Consider the following 27,465-nt stretch of genomic DNA (forward strand, 5'->3'; position numbering starts at 1 on the left):
CTCACAGCTCCATCAAACATGTTGACTTTCAACTCGAGCGGCTCCTTTGTCGTACCGGCTTCATTGATGCTGTCACCTGCGGTAACGGCAGTGATGGCATTAGCCTGGCGTCACGGTGATGTCCGACTACCGTAAATCGTAATTAACCTGGGGACGTCCCGGCACGCCCGTCGCCTCGTCTCTACTCAATGTGTGATGTCTGGATCGTGCCGGTATTCTCACCACGGTGGTTCACGTCACGTGGCGAGGAGAATGAGTGGGAAATCGCGCCGTCGTGCTGGGGCGGAGCAGGCTCGGGTTGAGCGTGGGTTGTGTTCTTTCCCAGTGGTGAGATGTTGTTGAGACAGATCGTGAGATGGTAGTTTTGGGCGGAGACGATCGTATGCAGCTGTGTCAGCTTTGAAAGACTGAGAGTGGAGCTCAGGCAGAGGCAGAAGAGTTGTAATGCGACAGCTAGCGGATACTCTCTCGTCGTGATCCAACAAAAGAATGTAGTTCCTTCATTTCAAGAATCAGTAGGCTTTTGTCGGTAATTCCAATTGCTGCAGCCTGCAGGTCATGCAGTATCGGGCGCTGCGAGAATGCTAAATGCCTGAAACCCCTCCCCGCTTCTGGATCCGCCACTGATTTGATTTTCACAGAAATCAAAGGAACGGTCGCAGTTCCTTGCGTCGCAAAATCTCGGCAGCGTGTTGTGTGCTTCTTTAGAGCTCCTTTTTGGAGTCTTCAAGCCTTGTCTTCGTGTCCTTGAGCAAACGCAGGCGTCATATCCATAGCGGAACTTGCGTGTCGAGTCAGCCGAGCGGTACGATTGCGACCAAACCTGTTCAGACGCCCCCAGAATAGTTCATGTCCGCCGACGCCACCCGCCCGCAGCTCGTGCGTCAAAGTGGCCGCGGCAGACGATATCGGCACGTCTGAAGGTTTTCCTCGTGTGGCGACCGTTTGTCGGTGGCGTATACGGCAAACGCGGCCCAGCGGGTCGCTCACGTGGAAGTGAACCGTAAGTTCTACACGGCCACGACCATGGTGAAATTACGCGAGTGGCTAAGCAGGCAAACGAACGGCCGCAGCTAATTGAGGTGCTGATTTGTCAATGATTTAAAAAAGCTTTTGTGTCAATTGAAAGACCGTTTTCGGGCTTTCCGATGTGTGCGGGATTTCCCGAATAAAAAGCCTGTGGCGACTCGGTGTGGTGTTGCAGTGGCTGAAGCGGTCGCTCGGTGTCGGCGAGCCGTATTTCCTGGAACATGGGCAGTCATCTGACCGTCCAGACCGCCACCGTCTACCGCCTGTCTGCGGCAAAACTCCCCACCTGTCCGAGGTCGGCCCTGATCTCTGCGCGGGGAGTTCAAAGTGGGTACTCCTGGGCGTTTGCCGAGAAATTGCAAGGTCTCGGGATAAAACTCGCACACCCTCGATTGCCTGTGAGCGATGTCGCTCACTGATGTCAGTTGCCACACCGCGCTACACGACAGACCGAGACCTACCTGTCCACCCGTGCCGCGTCGTGTTGGTCTCGTGCCGCGGCGCGATTGTATCGGCCGGTCGATGACGTACCGACCCGCTCCGATGACGTACCGACCCCGCTTCGCCGGCGCCGGCGGCTGAGTCAGCCTCCAGTCGTGACGCCGGCTGGCGGTCCGGCGGGTCGGCTGCACGTGTGCAGTGTAGGGGAGGCGCCACTGCACTGTGTCAACCCGTCCCGGTTTGGTGCCGCCCCCAGACTGCGGTCACGTGGTGGCTGGAGCAGTGTAGGTGTGGGGAGAAACTGTTGGCGTAGGATTTCGTAGAAATTGAAGATCTGATGCAAGAGAGGGCGCTTTTTGCCAGGTTCATTCCTATATAAAAGTATTACACATAAAATTTAGAGCGTAGTAAAAATGCTCGTACTACTTACCTTATCAACATGTTTCGGCCTTTTTAGGCACAAACGCTGTATACCCTCTGTTGTATCGTTGCGATTATCTGTCGTGCCGTATGAGGTCACCTTCAGCGTCGTGCGGAAGATCGCGTGCTCCGTGGTGTCGTGCCGTCAGTGCGCCCGACGCCCGCTCCAGTGACGGGCCTGGCTCGGCCCCAGCGGTCGCCGCGTGGGACGTTCCGCCCCAGCTCAGGAAAAGGCACAACGTGTCCGTTTGTACTGGTCTCTGTATTAACGACTTCATGGTATAACACTATGGATGCATTGTCAACAAGATAGCAATAAAAACTCAACTACGCAACAAGCTCAGCGACAGTGCATTCATCGTATGCACTCAACCGATTCCACGCTCATTCTCTCATACAAATACTGGTCTCTTTGGCAAAATCAGAGCGTCGGGGTCGTGCGAGCACGACCGGACGTCTGGTGGCTACGGCCGATAGGACGTAGCGGGCCGGACAGTGAGGTCGGCGACTGAGATGGTGATGGGGCGCTCCTGCTTTGGACCGCTGCACACAGTCCATTGTGTCTCGACGGAGTACGGTGGTCTGCTGCTTCACTGGCAGTTGTCAGCGCTTACCGCGTTGGTCTTCCCAAGGTGTAGCGGTGAGGCACCGGCGGGGTGGCCCGCCTTCTGCCGGCACTGCTCGCGGTGGCTAGCTGGCCGGTCTCGCGTCACGGAGCGCTCGAACCGTCACGGCTGTCACGAAGTCCGTCACGGTGTTCCCTGCAGGACGCCGCTGCTGGCTGAAACTCTCACCCAGGTCATGCCTGATGCACGGAGCGGCACTGTCCCTTGACGGGATCGCAGTAGAGGCCGTGGCCGCAGGGCGTCTCCAGGGGACCGCACTTGTCGGCCGGCCCCTTGAGGCAGACCCGACAGCAGTCGCACGGGTCACGGCCCTCGCCGTACGGGCAGTGGAACTCGCGCAGCTCGGGCTCGCAGCTGCGGTAGGTGCAGTTGCAGGCGGGCATGGCGGCAGCTGACGCCAGAAGCGCGGACAGCACAGTCACGGCCAGCAGGCAGCATCGCATTGACACACCCATGGCGAGCACTGCTGGCTGGAGGTGGGCGGATGCACACAGGCGGAGGCGGATGAAGATGACGCCGAATGGGCGTGGAGTGGCTTCACCACCCTCGAAGGTCACGTAACTGATCACAGATAGGCTTTGCCTCTTGGCTTCAGTTGGCAGCTTCTGGGTTGACTTCCTTCGTCGTAATCACGAGGATGCACTTTGCACGTGATACTCGGTACTGTTGCCGGTCTCGCGGGAGGGCGCTCACCGTTCGCAGCTTACTCAGCTCTGCTGACGACGACGTCGGCTGGCGCTATATATTGGTGCCGCTGCCCGCTCGACCAATGAGCGCTCAGCAGCTGGTGACGTCACTGGCCGGTATTTACGGCAGCGGCGGCGCGTGGTGTGTCGTCGCCGTGGCTTTGCGCTGTAGCTGAGACGGCAGAAGGTGCAAAGGTCAGCGCCCCGCCCAAGATGACCTGGCTCACCCGTCCGATCCAGGGGAACTCCGAAATGAGGACGAGAAAACGGTCAACTGCCGGGAGCTCAACAGCTCACACGGTTTCATAGGCGGCGGAACGGGGTGGCACCGGGGCACCGTGCCCCCCTTTGATTTTGGCATTTTAACATTAGCCCTATGGGCGTTGCATGGGAAGAATGGGACCAAAAGTCGGCAGTGCCCCCCCCCCCTCTTAATTGAAGGTGTTCCGCCGCTACTGCACGGTTTTCGCTTTTCATCTCAGCAGATATCTTGAAAACTTTGAGAGCAAAATCTTCTGCATAATGCAGCTGAAAGCATATTGCCATTTTTATGTAGAGTATCATGAAATCAGCCGTTTATTGGCACATCTTGGTTTATTGATCGGTATCCGTATTTGATCGATCGTGGAAGGTGTGGTTCGCCCGGTGCTTTATCGATTTCCCATCATATCAATCAGTGGGCGGTAGTTATGAACTTCGAAGCGACCATCAACCTCTTCTACACTTCACCTTATAAACCTTGTAAGTCTTACCACCCGCGCTCACGTCTTTCTCTCACGGAGGTTCATGAAATCCTTACCGTCTCATCACGGAATATTACCGAACGTTATAGAGGTCACGGTCAACTCCAGAACAGCATACTCTGGCAGAGTAGGTCAGAGGTCGAGGTACCGGGTCAGTGAGAGGTCAGAGGTGGGGCGACCCCACTGACACCCTGGGTTTCCCGGTAGTGTGAGACACGCGTGAAGAGGTGACAGTGAAAGGGGACGGGGACTGGTTGGGACGGAGCTGCTGAACACTGGACAGGAAGTTCTTAAAAATCTTGATTGGCAGTTATTGAACACTCATCAGCAAGTTAAGTTGCTGGTCGCGGCTGCTGGTCTGATTATCCACATCTCTGCTGTCTCTCTCCCCTGGAACGCCCTAGCACCAGCGGTCAATGCTCGCGTCAGCAACGCCGACCTACCTATCGCGTATAATTCCTGCTTGTAGTTCCTCCCATTGCGAAACAGGCTCACACTATGTCACTGACCGCACCCGAAGGGCGATGCTCTGGCATTGCAAGTTCAGCTAACCCCCGCAATGACGGCGTTGCGTCGGCGCTAGCTCGTGTCCCGTCTGAGATCACAGGGTTAGCCCCGATATACCCACGTCCCACTGAGAGCTACAGAGTGCGTGAGGTGCTCTGAGGTGGTCTGAGGCGTCGGGGAGTAGTCGGTATTTACCAGGTTATTGCGAAGCATCGACAGAAGAGGCCCGTTTTATCCAGCGGTAGATAAAACAAAGAGAGTATTCCAGAAGACGAGACAGTGGGATTTTTGGTAACCGCTGACTACGTAGCTAGCGGTTATGGTGGATTTGCCACTGGCCAAACGGTTTGTAAGGGACAATGGGGATGGTGGAATCTTGTCAGCAGCGAGAGGCGCTGGGTCTTCTTGTCGTATTGCTTATCAAGGGTAGACCGAGAGGGAAGAAGAGCAATTTCATAATGTCATCTGATGTTAAAAACTTTCTAAGGAAGGTAGTTCTGGTTGATAAGGCAACTCTTCGCCATACATCGCGGTCTACGTCATCTTAATAAGATCTCGCCGTGTGTCAAACCACATCAAATGCATTCCAGCATGAACTACTCGTACGTCAAATCGTAATTTGATGCAGTCAAGACTGACCTAACGAATTGGAACTGATGGTACTTGTCCAGCGAATGAAGGAAACCCGTTCGTTTGAGAATACCGTAAACTGCTAAACTACTTGGCAGTTCCGTTTCTGTGTTAGAACGGAGTGATCACGAAGAGACGGACCGCACGCGACACTGGGAAAAACACCGACTATTACCCCGAAGGCTGTTGCCGCCGCTTCTCGCCAATATTCCGTGCTTACCTCCAATAATCATCGCAGAGTCGCACGCGTCCAACCACAACACTGCCACGATTTTCTCACGTCGTCCGGGTGGTAAAAACCCCTGGGTTTCAACTGTGAACGGTTGCTTGATAGCTACCAGCTTGGGCCCGGGTCAGTATCCTCGTGACGCGAAATCTTTTCTTCTGCGACGTTGTGTGACTAGCATCAACAGACGCTTTTTCGAGGACAGGCCATTGAAAGATATGTGAGTTGACTGATAACTTTCAGTGGTATGCCGAAATTGGTCTTTGTTTGTTGGCAAGGCTGTTGAAGGACGAGGCAGATTCCATAGCAACACTGCGCAGGCCTGTTAACAACAACAACAACAACAAAACACATTTATTAGACATAAAATGGAAATAAGCAGATAGTCCAGGTGGTGGTGCAAAAGCTGATGCTTAAAGGGACCCTCCCACCTTCAAAAAAGTTAATGAATTGGCACGAAAGTGATGTCGCTCGGTTCAGAAAGAGCGAAAACGAATATCTACCAAATTTCATCGAAAAATATTCACCGGTTTTCAAGATATTAGACTTTTACTTTTGTTTACTTTTTGGGATCTCCGCTGTTCCTAGCGACTTTATTTGAAAGTGCGGCATTTGTTGCGCGCAAAGCAGCATATACCACCGCGTGCTACCAAACGTTTTAGTAAAAGATTTAAAAATCGTTAGATCTCCGCTGACGTCACAAATTCTAAGGGGGCATACCAATGCACTAGCCCCTTAGAATCCGAAAACCGCAAGTTTGAAATTCCATATCTCCGAATTAAAGCATTTGTCGATGTTGTGAGTGCCCAAACCGGTATTTGCAGGCCATGGCCACCAATTTGGCTATCTCAACTTAAAACTAATGTTAAGGTGGGAGTGTCCCTTTAAATCGAGGCACCACCACCTGGTAACGTAAACAGAATAAATGAATATGGTACAATCCAGGGCCGCGGAGAGTCAGGTCGGCTGCCGCGACAGTTTGCATTGATAAGCGGTGATAGCGGGCCGGCGCCAGTCCACCGAGACGGGGCTATATCAGTCTGGAGGTGTTTTTGAGGAAGGATTGAAAGGCAAGGAGAACCTGAGATGCGTTTTGCTTTGTCGTGTTGTGTCCGTGTAGAAGTGTGTCTAATTTCATGGTGTCTGATTGGTTGTTGAAATCAATGTTGAGGTGTGTGGATACTTGTGCAAATAGTGTGGACCTCGTCAGTGCGTAGTGTGGGCAGTGAAGGATGAAGTGTTTTGTGTTTTCTTGTGTGTAGCCACAGGCGCACTCGGGGCTTGTTACTTTTTGTATAGAGTACTGGTGTGCGTTTAACTTGGACATCCCCAGTCTGATTTGTGTGTGCAAAGTGTTCCCAACCTTAGTTCCTAGTGCGTTGTAGTGTGGGGGCTGTGGTGTGCCGAGTAGTAGTTTAATGCTTTGTTTGAATTTTTCATCTCTTGGCAGTTTCGTATGTGCGTAGGCAATTGGTTCCAGTGCAGGGATGTTTTGGGAATTAAGGTTGTCAAGTTGTTTTGGTTTACGAGTCAACCAGCATGAACATCGCCCGGTTCAAAGTCATTCAAGTTGTTTTGGTTTACGAGTCAACCAGCATGAACATCGCCCGGTTCATTGTAAGAACTTAAAGCGTAGTTGTTCGCCCGTTGGAGTTTAGCGTCTCATTGTCCCAATCACAATGTCAGGCTTCACGCATGCCTGCTTGTGCTGGTATTTTTCCTTTGAAAGCTACAGTAAATTGACCCTAAATGCTCTGAACCAAGGATCTCAATGGTGTCACAATGCATGCACTGCTCGACTGGCCTCAGTTCGGGTATGTTTACGTTGACATTTGTCCAGCCTTGTCAGTGAGGATTAACTGATGCCTGCCACGAGCCGTGAAGGGCAAAGGCCAGCGCGGGATCTGGTCACTGGTGTTGATGGGTGTGTCCGGAAGGGGGCCTGTTTAATAACGTCACGTTTCCAGACCAAGCAGATCGGACTCCGTCGGACCTTTTTGACACGCCGCACTACGGATGTGGCCCATGATAAGACTGGACTCGGATAGGGGCCCTCGGTTGGTTACGCCCACTGTTTAGGCTAGTAATGATAAAACCGGGTGATGATAACATTTTGTATCGGGTAGATCGATTGCCCAACGCAGTTACGTCTGTTACAAATAATTTAGGAATAACTATTTACTTACTTTAAAAAAAGAACGTCCATCTTTTTTATTCTGATAATATTGGTGATCATCGATGATCCAGTACATTTCTCTTTGTTTTGTCCATATAAATGTGTTTTGCACATGAGTTCTGACATTTCCTTTATTGTGCCGTCCCATCCGGATCATATACCCTCACATTGTCTTACCTTTTGTGGATATCTTTTAGACCTCAGCGCTGATAACTCGAGTCGATTCATATGCTTCCACCTTAGCTGAAACATCTTATCCAAGAATCATGTGAATGCTGTGGGTGGCATCCGATGAATCACCCTCCGCCAATGAAGCAGCCTATACGGGCTGCTCAGCCGCCTCAGGTATTCCCCTGGCAGCCAATCACCTTTCTTGTGCGCTATGCAGGTATGCGTCACACACCTAAACACGCAATGGCTCTCCGAATTATGTTGTTCCCACGGTGACCGGTCAACATCGGTATGCACATGATGCTGAGTCATCAACTGGGCTGCCTCTTTGAGATGGGTCACCTGCCGACTGATTATTCGCCGTTCTCTGTATATTAATGACACGCTGGGGTTCCTCACCACTCCGGTGAATCAATGGACAGTTAAATGACCATGCGTCGTCCGGTATGCAGCCGGTCAGCGACGGTTTCCTGCAATCCTGGCTCGCCCGCGTGCATTGTGCGTGCCCACAGCTTGTCGTCACAGAGAGTTATTGAAAGTCACTGTGCGACGTAGTGGCTGATCTGGCCTTCCCAGGTGTACGACCAGCAATGGCACGTGCAGTCGTGCACTCCAAGGACGTTCGTTACAGATGGCTGCGCCAAAGGCCCTCCAGTGTGCCCTCCAGTTGTGCTGTGGCGTACCTGGTGATTATTGGCCACTCGTGGAGTGAATGGCCTCACTGATCGCCTTTGAAAGACTTTGCTTTGTTATCTACCAGCGGACCTAGCACGAGCAGAAGTTGCAATGGGAAGGCGTGACGCTTGTTCCTGGCTTCGGTTGCCCAGCTCCATATTTCACCACGGTTGCGCGTTCTGAGTCAGCTGTCTGCTTCCGACGTATGACCAGCTGCCTATTCACATACAGCAGCTGCCAGTCGCTGACCGGAGCTGACCGGCTGTGTCCAGTCACGGACGGCATGGCGCACCCTGAGCCCCGCATCGGTGTCACGCCACCTCTGGTGCCCTAGCCTCGAGGCCTGTGTCAGCCCACCCCGGGCCCACGTCCACAGCTAACCGGGCTGGCCCAGTGACACTGACCCGGTGACCTTGACTGGAGCGGCACGCACACACGGCGCCCCGATAGCACGGGCCCCGATCACCTCTCACTCTCTCCCTCCTGCCCTTGTCACGGTAGGGTGGAATTCCCAGACGGACCTTAGGAGACGAGCAGAAAAACGGGTCTCAGAGGGGCCGCAGCCGCCTGGGGTGGAATGAGATGCAATCCGAGGCAATGGTGGCCTCGGATGGTTTGTTGTGACAGCAGTGAAAAGCCCGTTGACCTGCACGTTGTGGTGGTGACGCTATGATGGTGACGGTGGAGGTGCTGTGTGACGTGTCAGTCACTGACTCGGTGACGGTTAGACTGATGTCACTGACGTCTTGACGCCCGTAAGTACCGTCACACGCGTGGTGTTGCTAGTCATCCGAGGTCCATGAGGCCTCGCTGGGATTCACAGTCCCTCTCCTGCACAGTCGTCAAACCATGCTCGAGAGTCGAGACCGGAGACTATCAGACGACGTCATGGTTTCCGCCGGCGACGTTACCACGTCAGCCCGCCGCCGGCGCCGGGGCCGGGTCTTGTCGGAACGGAAGGAAGGACGTTGTGACGCTGCCGGAACGGTGCCCCTCGGCCGCTGCTGCAGCGCCCCGAGGCGCCGTGACGACGTCGTGATTCACCAGCCGGGAGTTTGTTGACGTCTGCTGGCGGGTGGTTACAGACGCGAATCATATATGTAGACGAGTGGCTTTTATCGTCTGACTGGTGAAGAGGTGGGCTTTAAAGCAGCATTGCGAAGGCGTGTCGGAAGCAAACGGAAGTGAATCTTCAAGCTGTTTACGAATCGTTTTTGCGAAGCGTACGCAGGCGAAGCTTCCCAGAGACTGGCGTTGAGATCTTGGTGTCGCGTGTAGCGTATCGCACGCGAGTTTCTCTCCCCGGTGTTAGACGGACGCCTTCGTTGAAGTCTCCGCCGGGTCCGCTGTTGGGAGCCGCCACTCCCATCGGAGGCAAACACAGCTTCTCAGGCTTGGTGTCATCAGCATCGTCACTGATTGGCGTCAAGTGTCGATCAGCTACAAAGCCTGATGCCGGTGTATTTATTTGGCCTTGTGACATTGCCATTTTATGTGCTGAGAACGCCTCTTCCAAATTTTCAATGAATGATAAAAGCTATGTCTTATCAGGGTAAGACTTTACCCTTATACCCGAAGTGATAACCTTTACCCTGATAGTGACACACTCCTCTAGTTTATGTGGTCCGGGAGAATCTAAGTCTGTTTTATGCGTTCGTTTTGGGGAGATGTCATTATCTCTTTCAGCTGTCTTCGGAGATGGCAGCGTGGTGGGATAATCACACACCTCTTCCCTGAGAACAGAGGTGCCAGACACAAATCGTGAAGTTTCGGGATCGGTTGATTTACGGCCCTTCGGACATTTATTTGATTTATAAAATAGGCGAGCGGGCTAACGTGGGGTATACTGAATGAGTTTGATGGAAGTTTATCTGACATTAATTTTTCACGGCGCTTCTCACGGCATCGTCAGCTTAGGAGATCCCAGCCGTTTGCGGCTCGTTTGTTGTCATCAATTTATCTCCGGTCTGACGGCGCTGTGAATCTGCCATAAACTCTCCCGGCGGGAGGGCCAGTCCGTGCCGACAGGGCCGCGGCCGCCCTGGTGGCCTTGCCGGGACGAGCTGCGGTCTACGGAGAGAGCTGGGCAGTCCGTGAGGCCCCAGACCCTGGCGTGACTTCGTGGTGTACCGGGAGATGGCTTCTGGGGGTCATGGAGTACACTGCGCTGTAGGTCCATTCACCTGTTCGCCCGCCCTTCTGCCGGCTCCACCACTTGGCTGGAGGCTCGTCCCGCGGGCACGACTTCTCACCTACCAGAGGGATCTTTTAATTCTTCTGCATCATGATGCAGCTATACGCTTGGTAGGTACCTACGATCCAACTTATACAACCTCACCAGCCGACGTGCCCGACGGGCGCAGACGGACTGGTTTCTGGTTCTCCGGGAACTGGGCGGACGAGGAAGAGGGCACGACGACGACGTGCTCCACGCCACACCGTTGTCTGTTGATCAACACGGCACGCCACTAACGGTTGCTAGGTGCTGCCAGGGTCGTCGTTCGTTCACAGCCGTTAGGAGTGTGATGTCACCAAGATGGTCAGTAGCACGCATCCGCCGCTTGACGTCGGGGACGGCTTGATGAAGAGAGCGCATCATGGCTGACTCCGATGTTGTTTTATTGTCACGAACGCATGATCCTATCAGCTTAGTAAAAGTTTGGGTTTTGGAAATACTTCCACGGCTCTAAAAGTCGACATTTGAATAAGAAGATTGTTTTGACCAGCCATATCAAAACAACTTGGGTGAAAAATGTGGATGTTACAAAACAGCTTTCTTCATTCCTCCATTCCTTCTCGTCATTATATCTGCTACTTGTGGTGACGACGGCTGGCGGTATGTCTCACTTCTTGACTCGGCGTGAGCTTACCCTCTCCTAACACGAAACCTCATAACCCTCTCACAGTACCATACGCCACACAATATGCCGGTCACACGTGGATCGTTGACCACAGCCCCAGAAATGATCTGCTTTAACTTGCGGCACCGTCGCCGCTCACAAGCCGCTGGTCACGACGCGGGTTGTATTTCCTCACTGAGTATTTCCAGCTTCACTTCCCTGCCGATCCCCTCCATGTTCCGAGGAGACCGATGTGAACCTGCCCAAGCTGGGGGCGCGGCACTGGGCTGTTCCCACCTGGGCCGTCCGTTAGCCTAGACACACGCCGCGCGGGTAGTTGTTGGGCAGTCCGAGTCGCCTGCCTTGGTAGCAGAAGTGTTATGGTGGGGTGCTGGGGTGCTGTCTACCCCGCGTCATAACCTCACGCACTTGTCAAACTGCGGGCTACCGGCATCACAAAATATGACAATATAATCAAGAAACTGACTTTGAACGTCATGCCATGCCGGCGTGCCACAATATCACACACTAACACGGTCGCCTTGGGAATGTTTGTGTCTGATGCTCCCCTCCCCAAGTAGCGGACGTCTGTGGGCCTCTCGTGGTCGGCCCTTCCTCTGGGAGTCCCGTCGTCTCCAGGCCGGCTGCGGTCGCGGCGGTCCCTCTGATGGTTCGCGCTGACCTATTGACCCGCCAGTGACCCTGGTCTGCACTCTGCACCCTCCAACAGCGGAGGAATGCAGCCCGCTTCCGGTGTGGAGCGTGCGCTTATGTAACGGACGGATGAGATGCCGTCATTTTATGCTATCCGCAGTGGGTCTTGGTTGTCCCATGTGTGTCAGCTAGCTGTTTTAATCTTAGGTCGTGTGAAGAATGACTATGAAGCGCCATTATGTATGCAAAAGTCCGTCACTTGGTATACCTACCATCGGATCATTGAAGCTCAATGTCAACTGGAAATTATTTTTCAACTGGAACTTGCCTAGCTGATAGCATTTGGCATGCTACTGCGGCGGAATTATTGGCCTACATTCATGCTGAGTTTGCGGATTGGTATCTCGTGACGTTTGAACCCAGCTCCCTTCTTGCACAACTGTCCTATAAGGTTTATATGTAAAGCGACTCGTTTGAAATCCCAATCACATTCACACCTGCGCCTGCGCAACAGTTTCCGGCTTCGTGTGACCCCTGACTGGCTTTTCCCACCCCTTGCCCTCGCGTCCTTGTCCCTCCGTGCTGTTGTCGAGATACGGTGTGTTGTTGCCGACTCCGAACGCCAACACTCGCCGTTACATCCCGTCACGAGTCACGGCCGTTACGGTCACGTGTCGCGTGACGATTGGCGTCACACGTTTCGTGGGAGTGGACGCCCCGCTGGCGTCTTCCAAACTGTGCGGGTTGGGAGGAGTTTCCTGAGCGGGTTGGGAGGAGTTTCCTGAGCGGGTTTGGAGGAGTTTCCGTTCGTGTCATTCTGAAGAAGTTTGGGTGCTGTGTCATGGTGAGTTTGGCTATCGATGGCGAGGAAGGAGCCCGTGACCTTGGTAGTACTACCGTGATTTGGGCGTGGGATCTGAATGAATATTTGATTGGATTACTTGGCATAGTAACTAGATAGGTGACCGATTAAGAGCGAAGGTGATTAAATACCATGTAGGTATGACGTATCACGCATGTAGACAGTGGCATGAAAAGTCGAGTGCTGGTTAGAACATAGTACCACTAACAGGAAGTTTGGTTAGTTTGGTTTAGGGCATAGCATTTGCCGTAAAAGAAGTCAGCAAGGGTAGGTATAAAAATTAAATCCTTCACATATAATCGAAATTGTTGTCATTCGTATGGTCGGTATGCAATGTGGGCGTCCTCGACCTCTGAAGCCGCCGCCGTGGCGGTGGCGGGGGCGGAGGCCTAGCCATCTCGGGCGGGGGCGGCAGGGCGGTCATCTCGGGCGGGGGCGGCTGGGCGGCCATCTCGGGCGGGGCGGCTGGGCGGTCATCTCGGGCGGGGCGGCTGGGCGGTCATCTCGGGCGGGGGCGGCTGGGCGGTCATCTCGGGCGGGGGCGGGGGCGGCTGGGCGGCCGTCTCGGGCGGGGGCGGCTGGGCGGTCATCTCGGGCGGGGGCGGGGGCGGCTGGGCGGCCGTCTCGGGCGGGGGCGGCTGGACGGTCGTCTCGGGCGTCCCCCGCCCGCGGCGGTGTGGTTCCCGGGCGGTTCTCGGCTCCGTGGTTCCCGGGCGGTTCTGGGCTCCGTGGTTCCCGTGGTTCCCGCGGCGGTCGCCGGTCGGGCTCTGTGGTGGCCGCTGCCGGCGGCGGTACGGGCCTGTGGTGGAGAGGGAGGTCAGAGGGAGACCGGTCAGAGGCGGGTCTCAGATCGGCCGCCGCCGCCGGCTGCGTGCCGCTCTGGAAAGTCCAAAGTGGAGAGCCAGTCTGTGACAGGGGATGAAGGGGACAGGTTGTGACGACCCCTGCCCGGTGGCCGTAATACCCACCTGACTCCGTGTCCGGTTAACCATTATATTGCGCCGGTCTTAGCAGTCTCGTGCCTTATGGAAGCATATGATCATGTCGCTAAAGATCATATTTTCCAGCGGCTGTCCACCACTCAACCAACAGCCGCTCGCTCTATTTTCTGGCCCCGCCCACCACCCTCCCCCTACCAACCCGCGCACTCTATTTCCTTGCCCCGCCCAGCACCCTCCCTCCGGTCAACCAGCGGTGGCCGCAGTTACCCATGTCATGCTGATGAGTTTGGACGACCCTAAATAGAGTCGCCGCCGGGCTGTCCAGGTACGGGTACAGACGCTGGGAAGACCAGTGATAAATCGATACGAAACAACCAACGCGCCACTAGAATACACTTGAAACAGCTCACGTCCGATTTTATCACAACATGTCGAATTTGATGTTGACATGAACTATTTGGGGGAGGATTAATGGGTGGGCTGCTTCGGTTGGGTTGGCTTTTCCAGAATGCATTTTCCTAGAGTACTACGTGAGACGAATTTGAAAGGTGAGTGATTGAGCATATATTATGCATTATGCAAGCATATTTATCGTCATGGCAGCTCCCAGTCAGCATTTATAGCTGATTCAATATAAGAATCATTTTTCACCCTCTGTGTTATGTCCTAGAGAGTATGTGCCAAGGGGATCTAATTCGTTCAACGTAACTGAAATGACCGAGCAAATTGGTGCCTAAATCATTAAATTATTAATTAGCATACCGTTTTAGTACTCTCTCCCTCTCCCAACCAGCATGACTATTTACTAGCGTCGAGCAAGTGCAAGATATTAACTGCCGAAAATTTTGCTTTGCACTTTTGTTAACGCTCATCATTGTTTCTGTGTGATGTTGCGTAACCTGAAATACCCAAGTGGTTTAAATTAGAATTAAATTCAATGAGTGGAATAAAGAGGCGGCGACGACCGCCAAATACCGTGTGAACCACATACAATATACATGGACTATGCATGTTTCAGCAAGTGTTTTGTAGATGTCAACGGCTAAACTACCTGTCGAACTCCCTACCGATAAACTGGGTCGGAATTCCCTGAGTTGACAACGATTTGTTTTGACTCTGTCAGCGTTCTTTCGTTCGGTGTGAAATTATTGGCCTTTTTTAGCATCTTTCATTGTATAATGCAACATGTTACTGATTGTGTCGAGGAGAAAATAGCCGCAAGCTCGTCCGGCGCACCGCCGCCAATAAATCAGTTTCAATTCGTTGTTGAGAGCATGTTGACATTCTGCTGCGGGTCTGCCGACGTGCCGGCGGCTCCCTTCAGACGTGGAAAATCCACAGATATCTCTCAGTTCACCGCGGGAAGATGTGAGACGCCTCCAGCATAGCAACGGCGTGTCGGCGCTGGGCCTGCTCTTGTTCCCGCGACCCCCGCGAAACTGCGGCTCGGGGTTTTCCGGGATCTGATTTGGGATGGTGGACCGGGGACAGGCCGGTGTCCCGAGGGGGTTTGGAGGGGCGGGTTATCACAGGTAGATCTCATGATGGATCAATCGTATTAGAAAACCATTAGGCAGGGCCTGGGTATACCATGGTCTGATTCTTATTTAGACTTACTGAACGTTAAGCTTCCTGATTGGACATGTAGGTATGTGTTATAGTTTTCAATGTTATTTTTACTTGCACAAGAAGTCATGAAGTATCATTAAAGGGACCCTCCCACCTTCAAAAAAGTTAATGAATTGGCATAAAAGTGATGTAGCGTGAATCACAAAGAGCGAAAATGAACATCTACCAAATTTTACCGGAAAATATTCACCCGTTTTCGAGATATAAGACTTTTTTGTTTGTTTACTTTTTGGGAAATCCGCTGTTTCTATGACGTCACATAAAGGTTTTCTTGACGTCGGCATTTGGAAGCAATAGTTTGGTATCAAAGTGCGACAAATATTGCGCGAATGATGCGTTTATCTTATCAAGGTCAATATATGATGGCCAATAAAGGATTCCAGGACAATTCTTATGGCATTTCTTCGTATCGCAATTCTTCGTCTGCAAATCTTCGTCAGGGCATTTATTCGTACCTATCGCATTACTTTCCCCGCGTTCGATGTCTCTCGGACGGCAAAGATTCTACGTCATCCGGCCAATCCCGTTCAAGGTCAGCGGGGGCTCGGCTGCGGTTATGGAACGTGATTGGCCGGACGACGTAGAATCTTCGCCGTCCGAGAGACATCGAACGCGAGGTTTGTCTCGCACCAGGGTATATGAAAATCGGCTCGCATTTCTTCTTCAACGCAAATATATGCAAGAGTAAGCATTGAGGGACAAATAAATGCACCGACGAAGATTTGTAGACGAAGAAATGCGGACGAAAAATTGTGCTACGAAGAAATGTCATGCGAGGATTCGTTCGGGTACCATGACATTTATGTGATTTCAAAGTCAAGGTTCACAGCTGATCTGCTAAATCAAGCCAAGAATCCAAACTATCAAAAAACTATAAATATTTGTTTGTCTGTCACAGAGGTCTCAAGCAATATAAGGTTGACATATGTTGAATCAAAAATCTACTGCCACAACTCACATCTCCTGCCTTAGTTTATCATTGTTGTTTTAACTTGCTTTCAAGAGAAACAGAAGCCAGTATCTGATATCACTTCAGATGATTGTTTCAAGATCTGAGTTCAAATGGAAATAAAAGCAAGATCAAGATGAAACAGGGATTATTGCTGTTAAAGTAGTTTGGCCATGATACAACAAGCACATAAATCATTAGCCAAATCAAATACTGGTTGGTTTGTCAAGATGTTTGTTGTCTGTCGTCTGTCGAGCTGCTATGAACACTGAACGCTCTCACTCTTACTTTAAAGAGAGTAGTTTAAACTTTAAGTTGAATGGTAGTGAGCTGTAATTAGACAAAGCAGCTATTCAGTGCTCACATCAAGCCAGGCTAGGAAATGGCATCAACTGTGGTGGGAGGAAGCAGGTTCGGCGGCCCTATGTTGTAAACTTCTGTTATGTCTTGTGTTTGATCAACTGATGTTTTCTGCTCTGTTTTGTGCAGTGATAGTAGCAGGTAACTGCATGCTTGTCAAATTATGTGAATAAACGAATTCATAACATTGCATTTTTCTCTCCATGCAAGGAACATGTAAGATGTTGTAGAAAATGTAATAGAGGGCTGCATTGCTGATTTTGCACTTTATCAGAGCTTTATTTAGAATTGCTTTCCTGAAAGCTACACACAGGCCACAGTGCTGAAATTCACAATGTCATAGCTTTTGGCAGAAAAAAAGAAAAGACTTACCTAGGTAAAATTGGCTGAAAGTATGGCAGAGCAGGTCTTGATGCGTATGCCCATCCGTGTGCTTGCCGAAGCCGAACTGACTGCAACACATTTAACTCTGACCCACCATGGTGGCTGGCATATCCTGAACTTTCACCACTCTAAACAAGACAACTTTCAGCCCTCAGCATTGTATTAAAACACTGTACAAAACACTCAAAATTTGTTTCAGTGCCATCCACGGACAACATCAGTCGCCATTCACCAGGCCAGTAAAAACAGAATAGATAATAGCTTCAAACCCATGTAGTCAGAGTTACTAGGTCTGCACCTCAAAACAAAATCCAGGTGACATTCACCACGCCAGTAAAAAACAGGTACTTAGGTAACGTAACAGCTTCAAATCTGGTAACATGTTGGTCGGACTTTACACTACCATATTTACATGGAATAATATGATACCAAACAATAGTGGAACCATCCTGGACAACAAAAGTGTATGATAAAATTAATTTAGAATACTCTGGCAGCATGATTTACGAGCACAGGCAGGTGTTACCTACCAGCCTTCTCAATGCTCGTAAAACCAACATTGTAGTTTTGATTTTACCTTACATGATAACACACTTGGCTGCAATGGCACATTTAATTTAATACTGTGAAAAGACCAGTTATAACCACTAGAGTTGCAAAGTTTTCCCAATGGGCTGCTACCGGCACCGCCCCGCCCCACAAAAATTTTCTGGGATACCGGCATGCTACCACGCCCCAAGCAAAAAAACCGCCAAATTACCGGCATACCAAAAAACCTGCATTCTTGATTCTGGCTAACCCCTACATGACATGCCACATTTTGGCAATTTCAGTAACCGCTCCACCCAGCAGCCACCCATTGTCCAACCAAAATTACCAGCAGCCTGATGTTGGCTGAGTTCGCCCCACAAATACCACAATTTTGAGACTCAATTCCAGTCTACAGCTGTTAAAATATCACCTGCAATCAAAAAGGTATTGCCTGCAAAAAGCATTAACACAATCATCAAAAAAGCCAGGACAAAAAGAACTTGAAATACTTAAATGTGTTTCTGAAGACTGCACAGTGAGCAGCAATCACATTTACCACAAGCGTTCTTATTTTCCACATTCTCCTAAAATGTTGCAGGTACCAACCAAATCATGAACTATAGATGGCCACAAATCACAATATAAAAAACTACAGATTCGGCCATGTTCCTAACTGAGGAAGCGAGATCAACATCAGCTTTTTCCTACCCGCCAAGGCCATCCTATCCGCCATGGCTTGCTGGCTCGTGAGTAAGATACGAATCGTGTAAAAATATGTGTTAATAACTCACTTGTCCTGAGAAGTCAACAAATAGTATGTAGGTATAAAAACGATATAATATCCTCCCCCATCTCAAACGCGGGAACAAACACAAGGTTATCAATGATTTCGATGTTCGAAACAGATGCGCCATAACACAGTTTTTAACCAGCTGCTTAAAACACTGCAAAAAAGGTTTTAGGACTGCAAACTTCTGCCTCGTGAATGATTTTATTGATAAAAATCATCCAACACGATATTGAATTCCAATGAAATCAACACTGTGAGTGTTATTCACTATAAGAAAATTGATTTCTCTTGAGTGATTCAACCAAAAGGGCATATGAATAAATATTACGTCATCAGCTTACATCCTTTCTTTAGGGGACAGAGGATCTTAAAAGTCAATCCTTGGTTGCCTTTGCGCCACATTGCGTCACTTTTGTATTCATTTCGTCTGCATCTTGTGTTTTCTTGTAAAAATAAGACAAAATGCCAGTTTAATTCATTTTCATTTCATTTTGGGACCAAAGTTAGGCTCAGGGCTACCTAAAACCTGCCTGTTCAGCCGGATTTTCAGTGTCAAATTCTTTGTAGAGTACCTATCTCAGACCACATCTCAGGACTCAAGGCCAGTTTCCAAACAATGTGTTTTGTGTTGTTTTGATTCTGCCTTTTGCCTAGGGAATGTTGCCATGAACATTTATTTATTTTAGTTACTGTATTATGCCTATTACCTACCAAACATGACACATGACTTAATAATTGGTTGTGCTTTGGCAACATGAACGAGTATTCTTTGTCTTCCTTTAATAGACCACAGTAGATTCTTGACAATTCTAATTTTAGAACCAAACCTGTGGAATGCTGAGGTTCATGTGTTACCCCTGTCCCCTACCCTTAGCAATGGAACTTCTACCACAAAATGTATTTTGCAGTGGCTCAGATTACTGTTATTACAATTCAATAGCCTCTTAGTGTCCAAAGTTTGAATCATATGCTGATAATTTTTGTGTGTACAAAATCAAAAATACCGGCATGCTACCGGCACGACATGCCAGACACCACGAAAAAACCTGCGATAGTGAAAAATTACCGGCATGCCGGTAGTGCGGTAGTGAAATTTTGCAACTCTAATAACCACTTCACAAGCACAATTGCACCTCCTGCCGACATCCTTTTCCAAAGACAGTCAGCAGCGTCTTTCGTCAAAACTGGAAGATAAATCCCCTTTCAACTGTTAACATCAAAAATATTTCTTCATGGTATGACTGTGATCTCCATATGGAAACCTTGCAGGAAAAGAATTAATGTCAATTGTCAGCTCTTCAAATTTCTTTGGACTTTAACTTGCAGTACCATATCCAGTTTGCTTTGATATTTTGTTTTTTATTCCATGTTGAAGTTGAACACCAAGCTCCAGATATAGCAGGCAGCTTGATCATCTTCGGCCTTGGTATAATATCAGTCCAAGTTCCAGTGGTGGGTATCTTCTAATATTCAAATTAAAATGAAAAGCAATAGGTTTTCTCAGCGCCGACGACGGATTTCACGTTGATAAAAAAGGGAGCTCAAGGTCAGCAAAACTCGGGTTCAAGGAATGGCGGGCGTTGAAATGACTGCTGACGTCATCAAAAAACCGCTAATGGTTAAGAGATAGGGACTAAGCTGGTCCCACCCTGCAAGTAAAGGGAATAAATTTCTTGAACACCATAAAGCTGCGGGGGTTGCGACCAGGATAAATGGTGGTTTCTGAGCCTGGCCGCAAACTTGGCTATCTCAACTCAAAACTAATGTTAAGGTGGGATGGTCCCTTTAATTAGCGAGGTCATCAACGTTCATCACGCTCATTGTTTTCTGTTTGTGATCTAGATGAGTGGTATTTCGAGAAAGATGTCTCGTGTGTGTTTATCTTTCTCAGGGAAACTAGATGCTCATGTCAAGCAAAATGTTTTTGAAGTAATCAAACAATGCCGAATTCTGGAACACACATTTCCCACACCAAATTCCAAAAAGCATCTATCGTTAGATGTTTACTCCCATCAAGGCACAACATGCACCGTCAGATGCGAAGGGATAGATGGGTCAAATTTGTCCATCAGATCTCATGAGAATGTCTGCCCTTCCTATGACATTTGGCTCCTTTTGAAAAGTGCGTACTGAGACAGTGGTGTGGAGTTATGCCTGTTGGTTGACATCGGCCCCCATTCGGTCTTATCGGATGACGAAAAGATGCCTGTGCATTTGCATCTTCCCTCGTTTGTTCTGTTCCTACAGGATTCTTGCGAGTTTCCGGTTTTTCATAAGCTGTTCAGTGTTGAAGCACCTTGGCTCAGGCCCGGGCCCTCCTTCATCCGCAAACTCCACCACCCTAGTGAGTCTCTGGCGTTGTTTCATAGACCGCCTCTCTCTGTGCTCACGTGGCTCGGTATGCTCACGTGGCTCGGTATGCTCACGTGGCTCGGCCGACTCGGGTAAGCAGATCCCTGTAAGCCGGCCAGACTGCGGCAGTGCCGCGCGGGCGGTGTCTTCCTCGTTCCTGTGCGATCCGCGGTCCCGTTCCTCCGCCGGGTCATTCTCGCTGCTTCCCGGGATCAGCTGCATCCACCGACTCTCTTTCTGTTTGTGGTCTGAATTTGCCTATGCTTTCTTCTTGTTTGTTTCCGTATCTTTTGCAGCTGCGGCTCCCGAAGTTAGGCCTGCTAGCGTTTACTTACTTTTAGGCGAAACGTTGCGCTGTCTCTTCATCCTTTTCTTGAATGTTTCTGTTAAAGGTAGTGTGCCAGCTTTCTTGGACCGTATGGAGTTAATGGCCCAGATAAGGAGAACCGGATTTTTAGAACTTATCCATACCTTCAAAACTCATGGAAACGTCTTAAATTCTTCAAATTTTGAGTACCCCAGTGCGAAATTCGCCCCGACGGGTTGTCGGTCGTACCCCAACCACATTTCACACCACTATGAACAATAAATGCACACACTGAAATCGCTATTACCGATATGCTCATCCAATCAAGTTTCGATAAACCCGTTCATCATCATCTCCTGCGGTTTCGAACACGCCTGTTAGGTGGCTTCTGATGCTCGTCGAGGTCGGAATTTCCAAATACGCGTGGTGCGTCGGGCCGCGCGCTCTGACTTCGGCCAAGAAAATGCGTCAGCTGATCATTGTCATTTCTGCCACTTGCGTGTGGTGAAATGGGGTCATAACTTATAAGACGGCTTTTTCATATCAATTATTTTACATAAAATCATATTTCAAACCATAAATAATGTTCGACAGCCAAATAAAAGAAACAATACCAATACGGGCTTACAGTTTAAGGCTCGACATTGTGTTGTCTACGATTAGACAGCTGATAACTCATTCCCGTACGTCGTATGGTCGTAACACTATAATGACCTTTGCTTATTGTCACAAGTGCGCCGCATTCGCGATTGTTGCCCGACGCCTGTTTGCAGGTGAGCCCACTACAGTTGTTATACATATCTAAAAACCGAAAAACTTTTAGGCGAAAAAGGCACTATTCCAGGCCCATTTTTGATTTTTTTGCGATATTAGGTAAAAACAGAAGCTTCTTATCCTAGGAAAAATAAAATGGGAAATCTTTCAAAGGTGGCACACTACCTTTAATGTTTCTCAAACAGGTTAGACAACGGAACTAGACCTACGCGGTAGGCTATTCTTAGCTGTTGGGCTATGTCAAGCTGGTCTCGACTAACTATTTTGGTCCTGCTGAGCTCACAGCATGTTCATGAATTTAATCGTATTAATACGGTTCGTGGTTTCCCCAAATACTGCGTCATTTTTACACGTCGTAGACATGTTTCGCTGGTCGACGCGACTCGTCAGTAGCAATGTAATAAATTCCCTACGGGAAACCCGATCGGAACGTGTTTTAAACCAACAAAATAATGAATGGAATTCTAAATGATGCAGACCACCATGCAATAATGGTTATCCTTCGTGCAGGAGCCTTGTGTCTTCGCTTAGATAAGCTTCGGCTGTCTGACTAAAATCAACCGACGAAAGATCTCAACAATCAAGCTCCTACCTGAAGCATTATCTTTTTCTTTTTGCTTTTCTTTGATCCTGGCACGTTCTTCTGAAACTTTTTTAACTGAGTTTTGTTTTCCGTGTCTAAACACAGCGTACTCTAGTGCATTCTTTCGCGCCTTGTATTACGCATGGCCGAATATTCCTTACAGTATCTAGCCCATGTGGATTAGGAACATTCTGTGGTTAGGCTTAAAACCGCGCCGTCTATTTGCGGCTGAGGAGATTCAATTCGGGCTGTGGTGGGGGATGACCTATGCAGCCAGTTACTTCCTCAGTCACTAGAAGCTTCTGTTGGCATCTGAATGCTGTAGGCCCCTTTGAACCGCTCTGGGTTTTCCATTTGGCTCTCGAGAGCTGCGGCAGCAATCAGGCACGTAGGAGACGTGATAGCTCTGGTGGCAGTTGAAAGAATAGGGATGAACGGGCTGTAGAAGCTTTTCGGGAGCAACTCGAGTCTATCGTATTGAGTGCAGCATCTATCGCCCTGAGGCCACGATGGCGTATGTCGCGGACGGCGACCACTGCCGCCCTCCACCCTCTTCCACAGTTCTCGCTCGGGCTCTCCTCCGGCGGGAGTGGATTCCCCAGTGCCAAGGCTGCCCGGCCGGAATTTTCGCCACTTCAAGGCCGGCGCCGTGGTGTTTTTCGTTTGATTTTTGGGGATGTGGAAGATGCGGGCGTATGGCGTAACGTCTCCTCGGCTGAGCGGATCTTCGATGCTGTCTGTCAGAATAAGGATGGTGGTCAGGTGAGGCTTCTGAGCTGGTGCTCGCTGAGATTCGGTGGTACTGAGCAGAGCGCGTGCTCCGGCCTGAGCGTGCTCAGCCTAAATTGTTCCGTGTAGTTATGGCCTGCGTGGTTCGGAATAGCCATGCACGGGCTGCCCCTTCGACTTACTCTGGCGTATTTTCACGTTATGAACCCAAACCGCTTACATAAACCGGCTAAGTATTCACTTTTAGGTTTCAGACTACTTAGACAGTAGACACATAACGGCCAGTTCCGCTTTGTTCTTTATTGTGCCCTTCGCATTCCGTCTCCGCCCTACCTACTATGAGCATATTCTCCGCCTGAATCCCTGCCTTTCCCAGGGATTAGCTGGGTCATTCCGGACCTGTTGGCAGGTGACATGCAGAGGAACAGAACAATCCGTGAAACGAGTGCTGCTGCATTCACTCTCGGCCGAGCAAACGCCGGTCAGTCGCGACCACAACGCTGCGTGGCGCCAGTTAGACGCCCTGGGCAGCTCTCCCGACACTTACAACTCGCTCTCGGATGTGTTTTGGGGCTTCGCACGCCCAGGAGCCGTGTCGGCACTCCTAGTTTTCGGTATTGGTCCGGTCGATTCTCAGAGATTGTGGGTCACTTTCCGGCGATTGGGAAGACGAATGGACGGAAAGAGGCGTTTGGCTGTCGGTTTTCCGGTAATCCGCGGAGCTTTGAACTCCCGAAGCCGTGTCGAAATGTTTGGGTGTGAGGGGTTAGCTGTGTTGGCAGGTATTACGCTCATTCCGGCTCAATGTTATAGCTTTCAGAGATCAAAGAGGGATTTATTACATGAATCACACTTCGGTGGTAACAGGGGTTACGAAATAGGAATGCCGAGACATTTGTTACCAGCGAACTTTGCTTTCGACATTGTGATCGGCTGAATAATTTTTGATTGAATTCCTTATTTGCTCTGGATTATACATATTTTTGGGAAATATGCTGAGTTCAAAGTGACATGTGAGCTTTTGAATGTATTTCATTTTTTCTTATTTGTAAAGGTGCCATGTTTGAAATCGGTTAGTTATTCCGACGCACACCAAGACAGCACATCCACTTACGTTGGTCTCTATATGTCCATTGCCCTGTAATTCCCGTGACCCGTGACCCTGTTCCGTCTCCATCGGCCAGCTAGGTCAGGTGCCGCAAGCGCCAGTCGTTTCTGGTCCTGGCCTAGCTGTAGCACCTTAACCCTACCCCATGGCACTGGCTCCTGACTGGTAGACGCTTTAGTATTGTGTTCTGTTTTTCACGCTGTTCTGCGCTGTGGCACATCCACTCCACCGTCTCTCGGTATCTCCCACTTGTCATGGAGCGTGAGTGTGCTTCTAACGGAGTATGCTGCAATCGTGACGTCTTTTGTGTCCAGCTCGGCGCGTCGGCTTCGTTTCCTAGTTCCCTCAGATTTCGTGAGGACGCCATGAGATCTCGTAAGGACGTGAGCCGCCCCCCAGGCCGCTCTGTGAGGGGTGGACTGGGGATTTTCCTCCCGGGGTCGTCAGTTGAACGTGTGATGTTGATCACCTAGATGATGCATATCAGCGTGCGTCGTCTTTGATGGTGCGACGTGCGGTTCGCGGGTGGATTCCTGGAATGCCGAACAAGTTGGCTGGTTGTCGTGTGCAAAAGATAATGAGAATAACGGGAAGAAGGTTGTGTTGTCATTCGGTAATAAGTATTGCATACTCTACTCATCCGTAGATTCGATTTTTACGTGGAGCATAATGTTTTAATACTTTATTGTTTTGCTTATGTTTTATTATATGATCGTCTTATCTGAGGGATCTGACATTTTTTTCTTTCTTTTAGCATGCATCGTGTTTGGGATAGCAGTCTTCCTGAATGTTTACTCCGGTGTTCGTGCGCTGCTTGCGGTCAGAGTTTTTTTCTCGCAAAAATCGTGTTTTCTGAGAACCGTGATCTAGCACAAACCCAGACTATCCGTAGGGCACGCGGTTGCCTTCTTCTGGCGTCTCGCGGGCTGTCGTTATGCTATGGGTGGCGTTTGGTAAGGACGGTGGGCTGTGTGTTTTCCACGAATATATTCATGGGCCACGGCTGTGGCAGGCTGGAACGCGGCTCAGACATAAGCTGGCCGAGCCGGGCTGTACTTCCCGAGTGTTGTGGGAAAAATTGTGGGAGAGCTTGAAATAAATTTTATGTCGAGCAGTGAGAAGGAAGGCACGCAAATTGTAAATATTTTTAGTGCCTTATTCTGATAAACAGGAAACAGCTTTATCTCATGAGAGCTAAGGACTGAAACTGGAGCAAAAGCATTGGCATTTCAAATTGCAAAGTCATGGTTTAAGCTTTGTTGCAATTTTATTTTTTTGGCAAAGTAAGTTCTTGCCTGCAACCTATGCTTGTTTACTTGAAGCATGCTTCCCATCTTGTCGTCGTGTGTTCTTTGTCAGCATACCTTGAATACTGTGACAGTTGATGTCATTAGTAGGTACTGCATTCCTTCTACGGAGGCGTGGCGGTTGGCGTTTACGTCAGTCTTACGATAATGTCTGCCCAACGACTATACACATGCTCGCTTATATGGATAGGTCAAACAATTCTTGAATAACGGTACTTAACCCGCGCCCCGCTGGGGGGGGGGCAGAATCTGCCCCCCCCTCCCGTTTTTCGTCAATAACTTCTAAACGCGTTACGCCAGCGACGTCAAACTTTCAGTACCTTATCATACATCAATTTGACACGTTCCCTGAAAATTTTAGCGAAATCCGTCGGAAAATTTTTGAGAAAATGACGTTTAAGTGACGTCATGTTCGCCATTTTCGCCTCAAAAATGGCAAAATTTCAAACGCCGCTAACATCGTCATTTTTAAAGGAATCAAGACGCAACAAAAAAGGTTATACGTGATTCTACTTTGTCTATCAAATGGCTATCTCGGTTTTTTGAAAATTTTGGATTTTGGCCCAATTTTTTTCAAAAAACTGACTTTTTTGGGAAAATATTTATAAAATCCAAAATTTTGGGTGTATCGAAAAAACCGGAATATATGTCAAAGAAGTGGTCTATGTGCACCTACATACCAATTTTTAGAAGAATCGGTTCAAAAATGTGGAAGTTATTCAAAATTTTATGACGTCACGACACACAAAAATTTTGAAAAATGATTTTTTTTGGAAGTTCTAGACCTCGTACGGAAACAAAAATAGCACCATTCGATTCGCCGTCAAAAACTGCATCAGATAGACACCTTTTTAGGCCTTAAAAACCAACTTCAAAATTTGACCTCAGTTGACCTGACCTTGACCTGACCTCGACCTGAAATTCATCCAGAGGTGGTCCATATCACTTATTGAGTGTGCCTATTGAATTCTATGAGTAAAATGACCCATAAAACATGTGTCGCACATGCCCTTTTCTATATTTTGTTTTTGGTGACCTGACATGACCTGACCTGACCTTGACCTTGACCCTTGAATGACATTGTATGCATCGAATATTGTCTTGGTAGTCTAAGAACACGTTTTGGGCAATCAGTCTCAGTCCATTCTTCGGCAACTACGGTGCAAGGCCGATACTGTAGAAACTTGCATCTTGTACCCTTGACCTGACCTTGACCTGACCTCTGACCTACTTAAGCAAAAAAATTTGGGCTCTTAAGATCCGCCTTGTTGAGAGCTTTCGATTGCCGTTTTCCCCGTCTTTCTACGACCATCGGTTCGGAAGTTAGACAGGGGGGCAGAATCTGCCCCCCCCCCCCCCCAGCAGGGCGCGTATGGCTGAATAGCCCAGCGGGGCGCGGGTTAATGGGTTGACATGCGACAGTATAAGGAAAATGATGTAATATTGTGTTTCTTGCGGTTGGTGTGTTCGCTCAATGCCGTGATTAACGCGCACTAAGCATTTTTGTTTTGATTTATAAGGCAATACCGTCTTAGATGGTTGCATGTCTTTCGAGCACATCTTCTTTCTTTAGCCGGAGATTTGTGGCTTCGCCATATCATGTCACGTAACTTCCATGCCTTATTTCGGTCACCGGTAGCGGGAATTATTCTTTTGAATTTCCACGTTTTGCTCGGAATATTCGTGCCCGGATGTTCTGCCATGAATTTCCCGTACAGATCGAGCTAGCGTAAAACCTTATCAAGAACTATGTCCTGTCCTCGAGACGAACAGGACCTCTGCCTATGCGGGCCTCTTCGCAGCTTCCTTTTCGGGGCTGGAGATTGGGGTTCTCGGTGCAGGTGCACTGGGGTGTAGGTGTAGCGTTATGTCCCGACTGTCGACGACGCACCGGGAATATCATGGTATAGACTAGAAGGGTAATATGACGGGAACGGTTGGACCGTACGCACGGAGGGGAGCTAGCTAAATCAGTCAGCAGCCCTGCTAGTTCCCTAGTTTAGCAATCGTGCCTCTTGCCTCGACACTGAATCTC

At 49.5% G+C, this 27,465-nt stretch overlaps 2 protein-coding genes across 5 annotated transcripts in view; one reads left to right on the forward strand and one right to left on the reverse strand.

The window, feature by feature from the left end:
• Positions 1-27,465, forward strand: part of LOC122382726 (Golgi reassembly-stacking protein 2-like) — a 78,544-nt gene that overhangs the window by 25,662 nt on the left and 25,417 nt on the right. The window lies entirely within an intron of this gene.
• Positions 2,132-3,228, reverse strand: LOC122382728 (single insulin-like growth factor-binding domain protein-1). Its single transcript, XM_043368425.1, has one exon. It carries the CDS (start codon positions 2,969-2,971, stop codon positions 2,690-2,692), a length of 282 nt encoding a protein of 93 aa, XP_043224360.1. The 5' UTR covers positions 2,972-3,228; the 3' UTR covers positions 2,132-2,689.

Source organism: Amphibalanus amphitrite, unplaced genomic scaffold (assembly GCF_019059575.1).
Source record: "Amphibalanus amphitrite isolate SeventyFive unplaced genomic scaffold, NRLGWU_Aamphi_draft 000145F_arrow, whole genome shotgun sequence".
Classification (NCBI taxonomy): domain Eukaryota; kingdom Metazoa; phylum Arthropoda; class Thecostraca; order Balanomorpha; family Balanidae; genus Amphibalanus; species Amphibalanus amphitrite.

What these genes read in the sequence shown, in the direction of transcription:
- LOC122382728 (XM_043368425.1), bottom strand. Translation starts at nt 2,971, where the DNA reads ATGGGTGTGTCAATGCGATGCTGCCTGCTGGCCGTGACTGTGCTGTCC.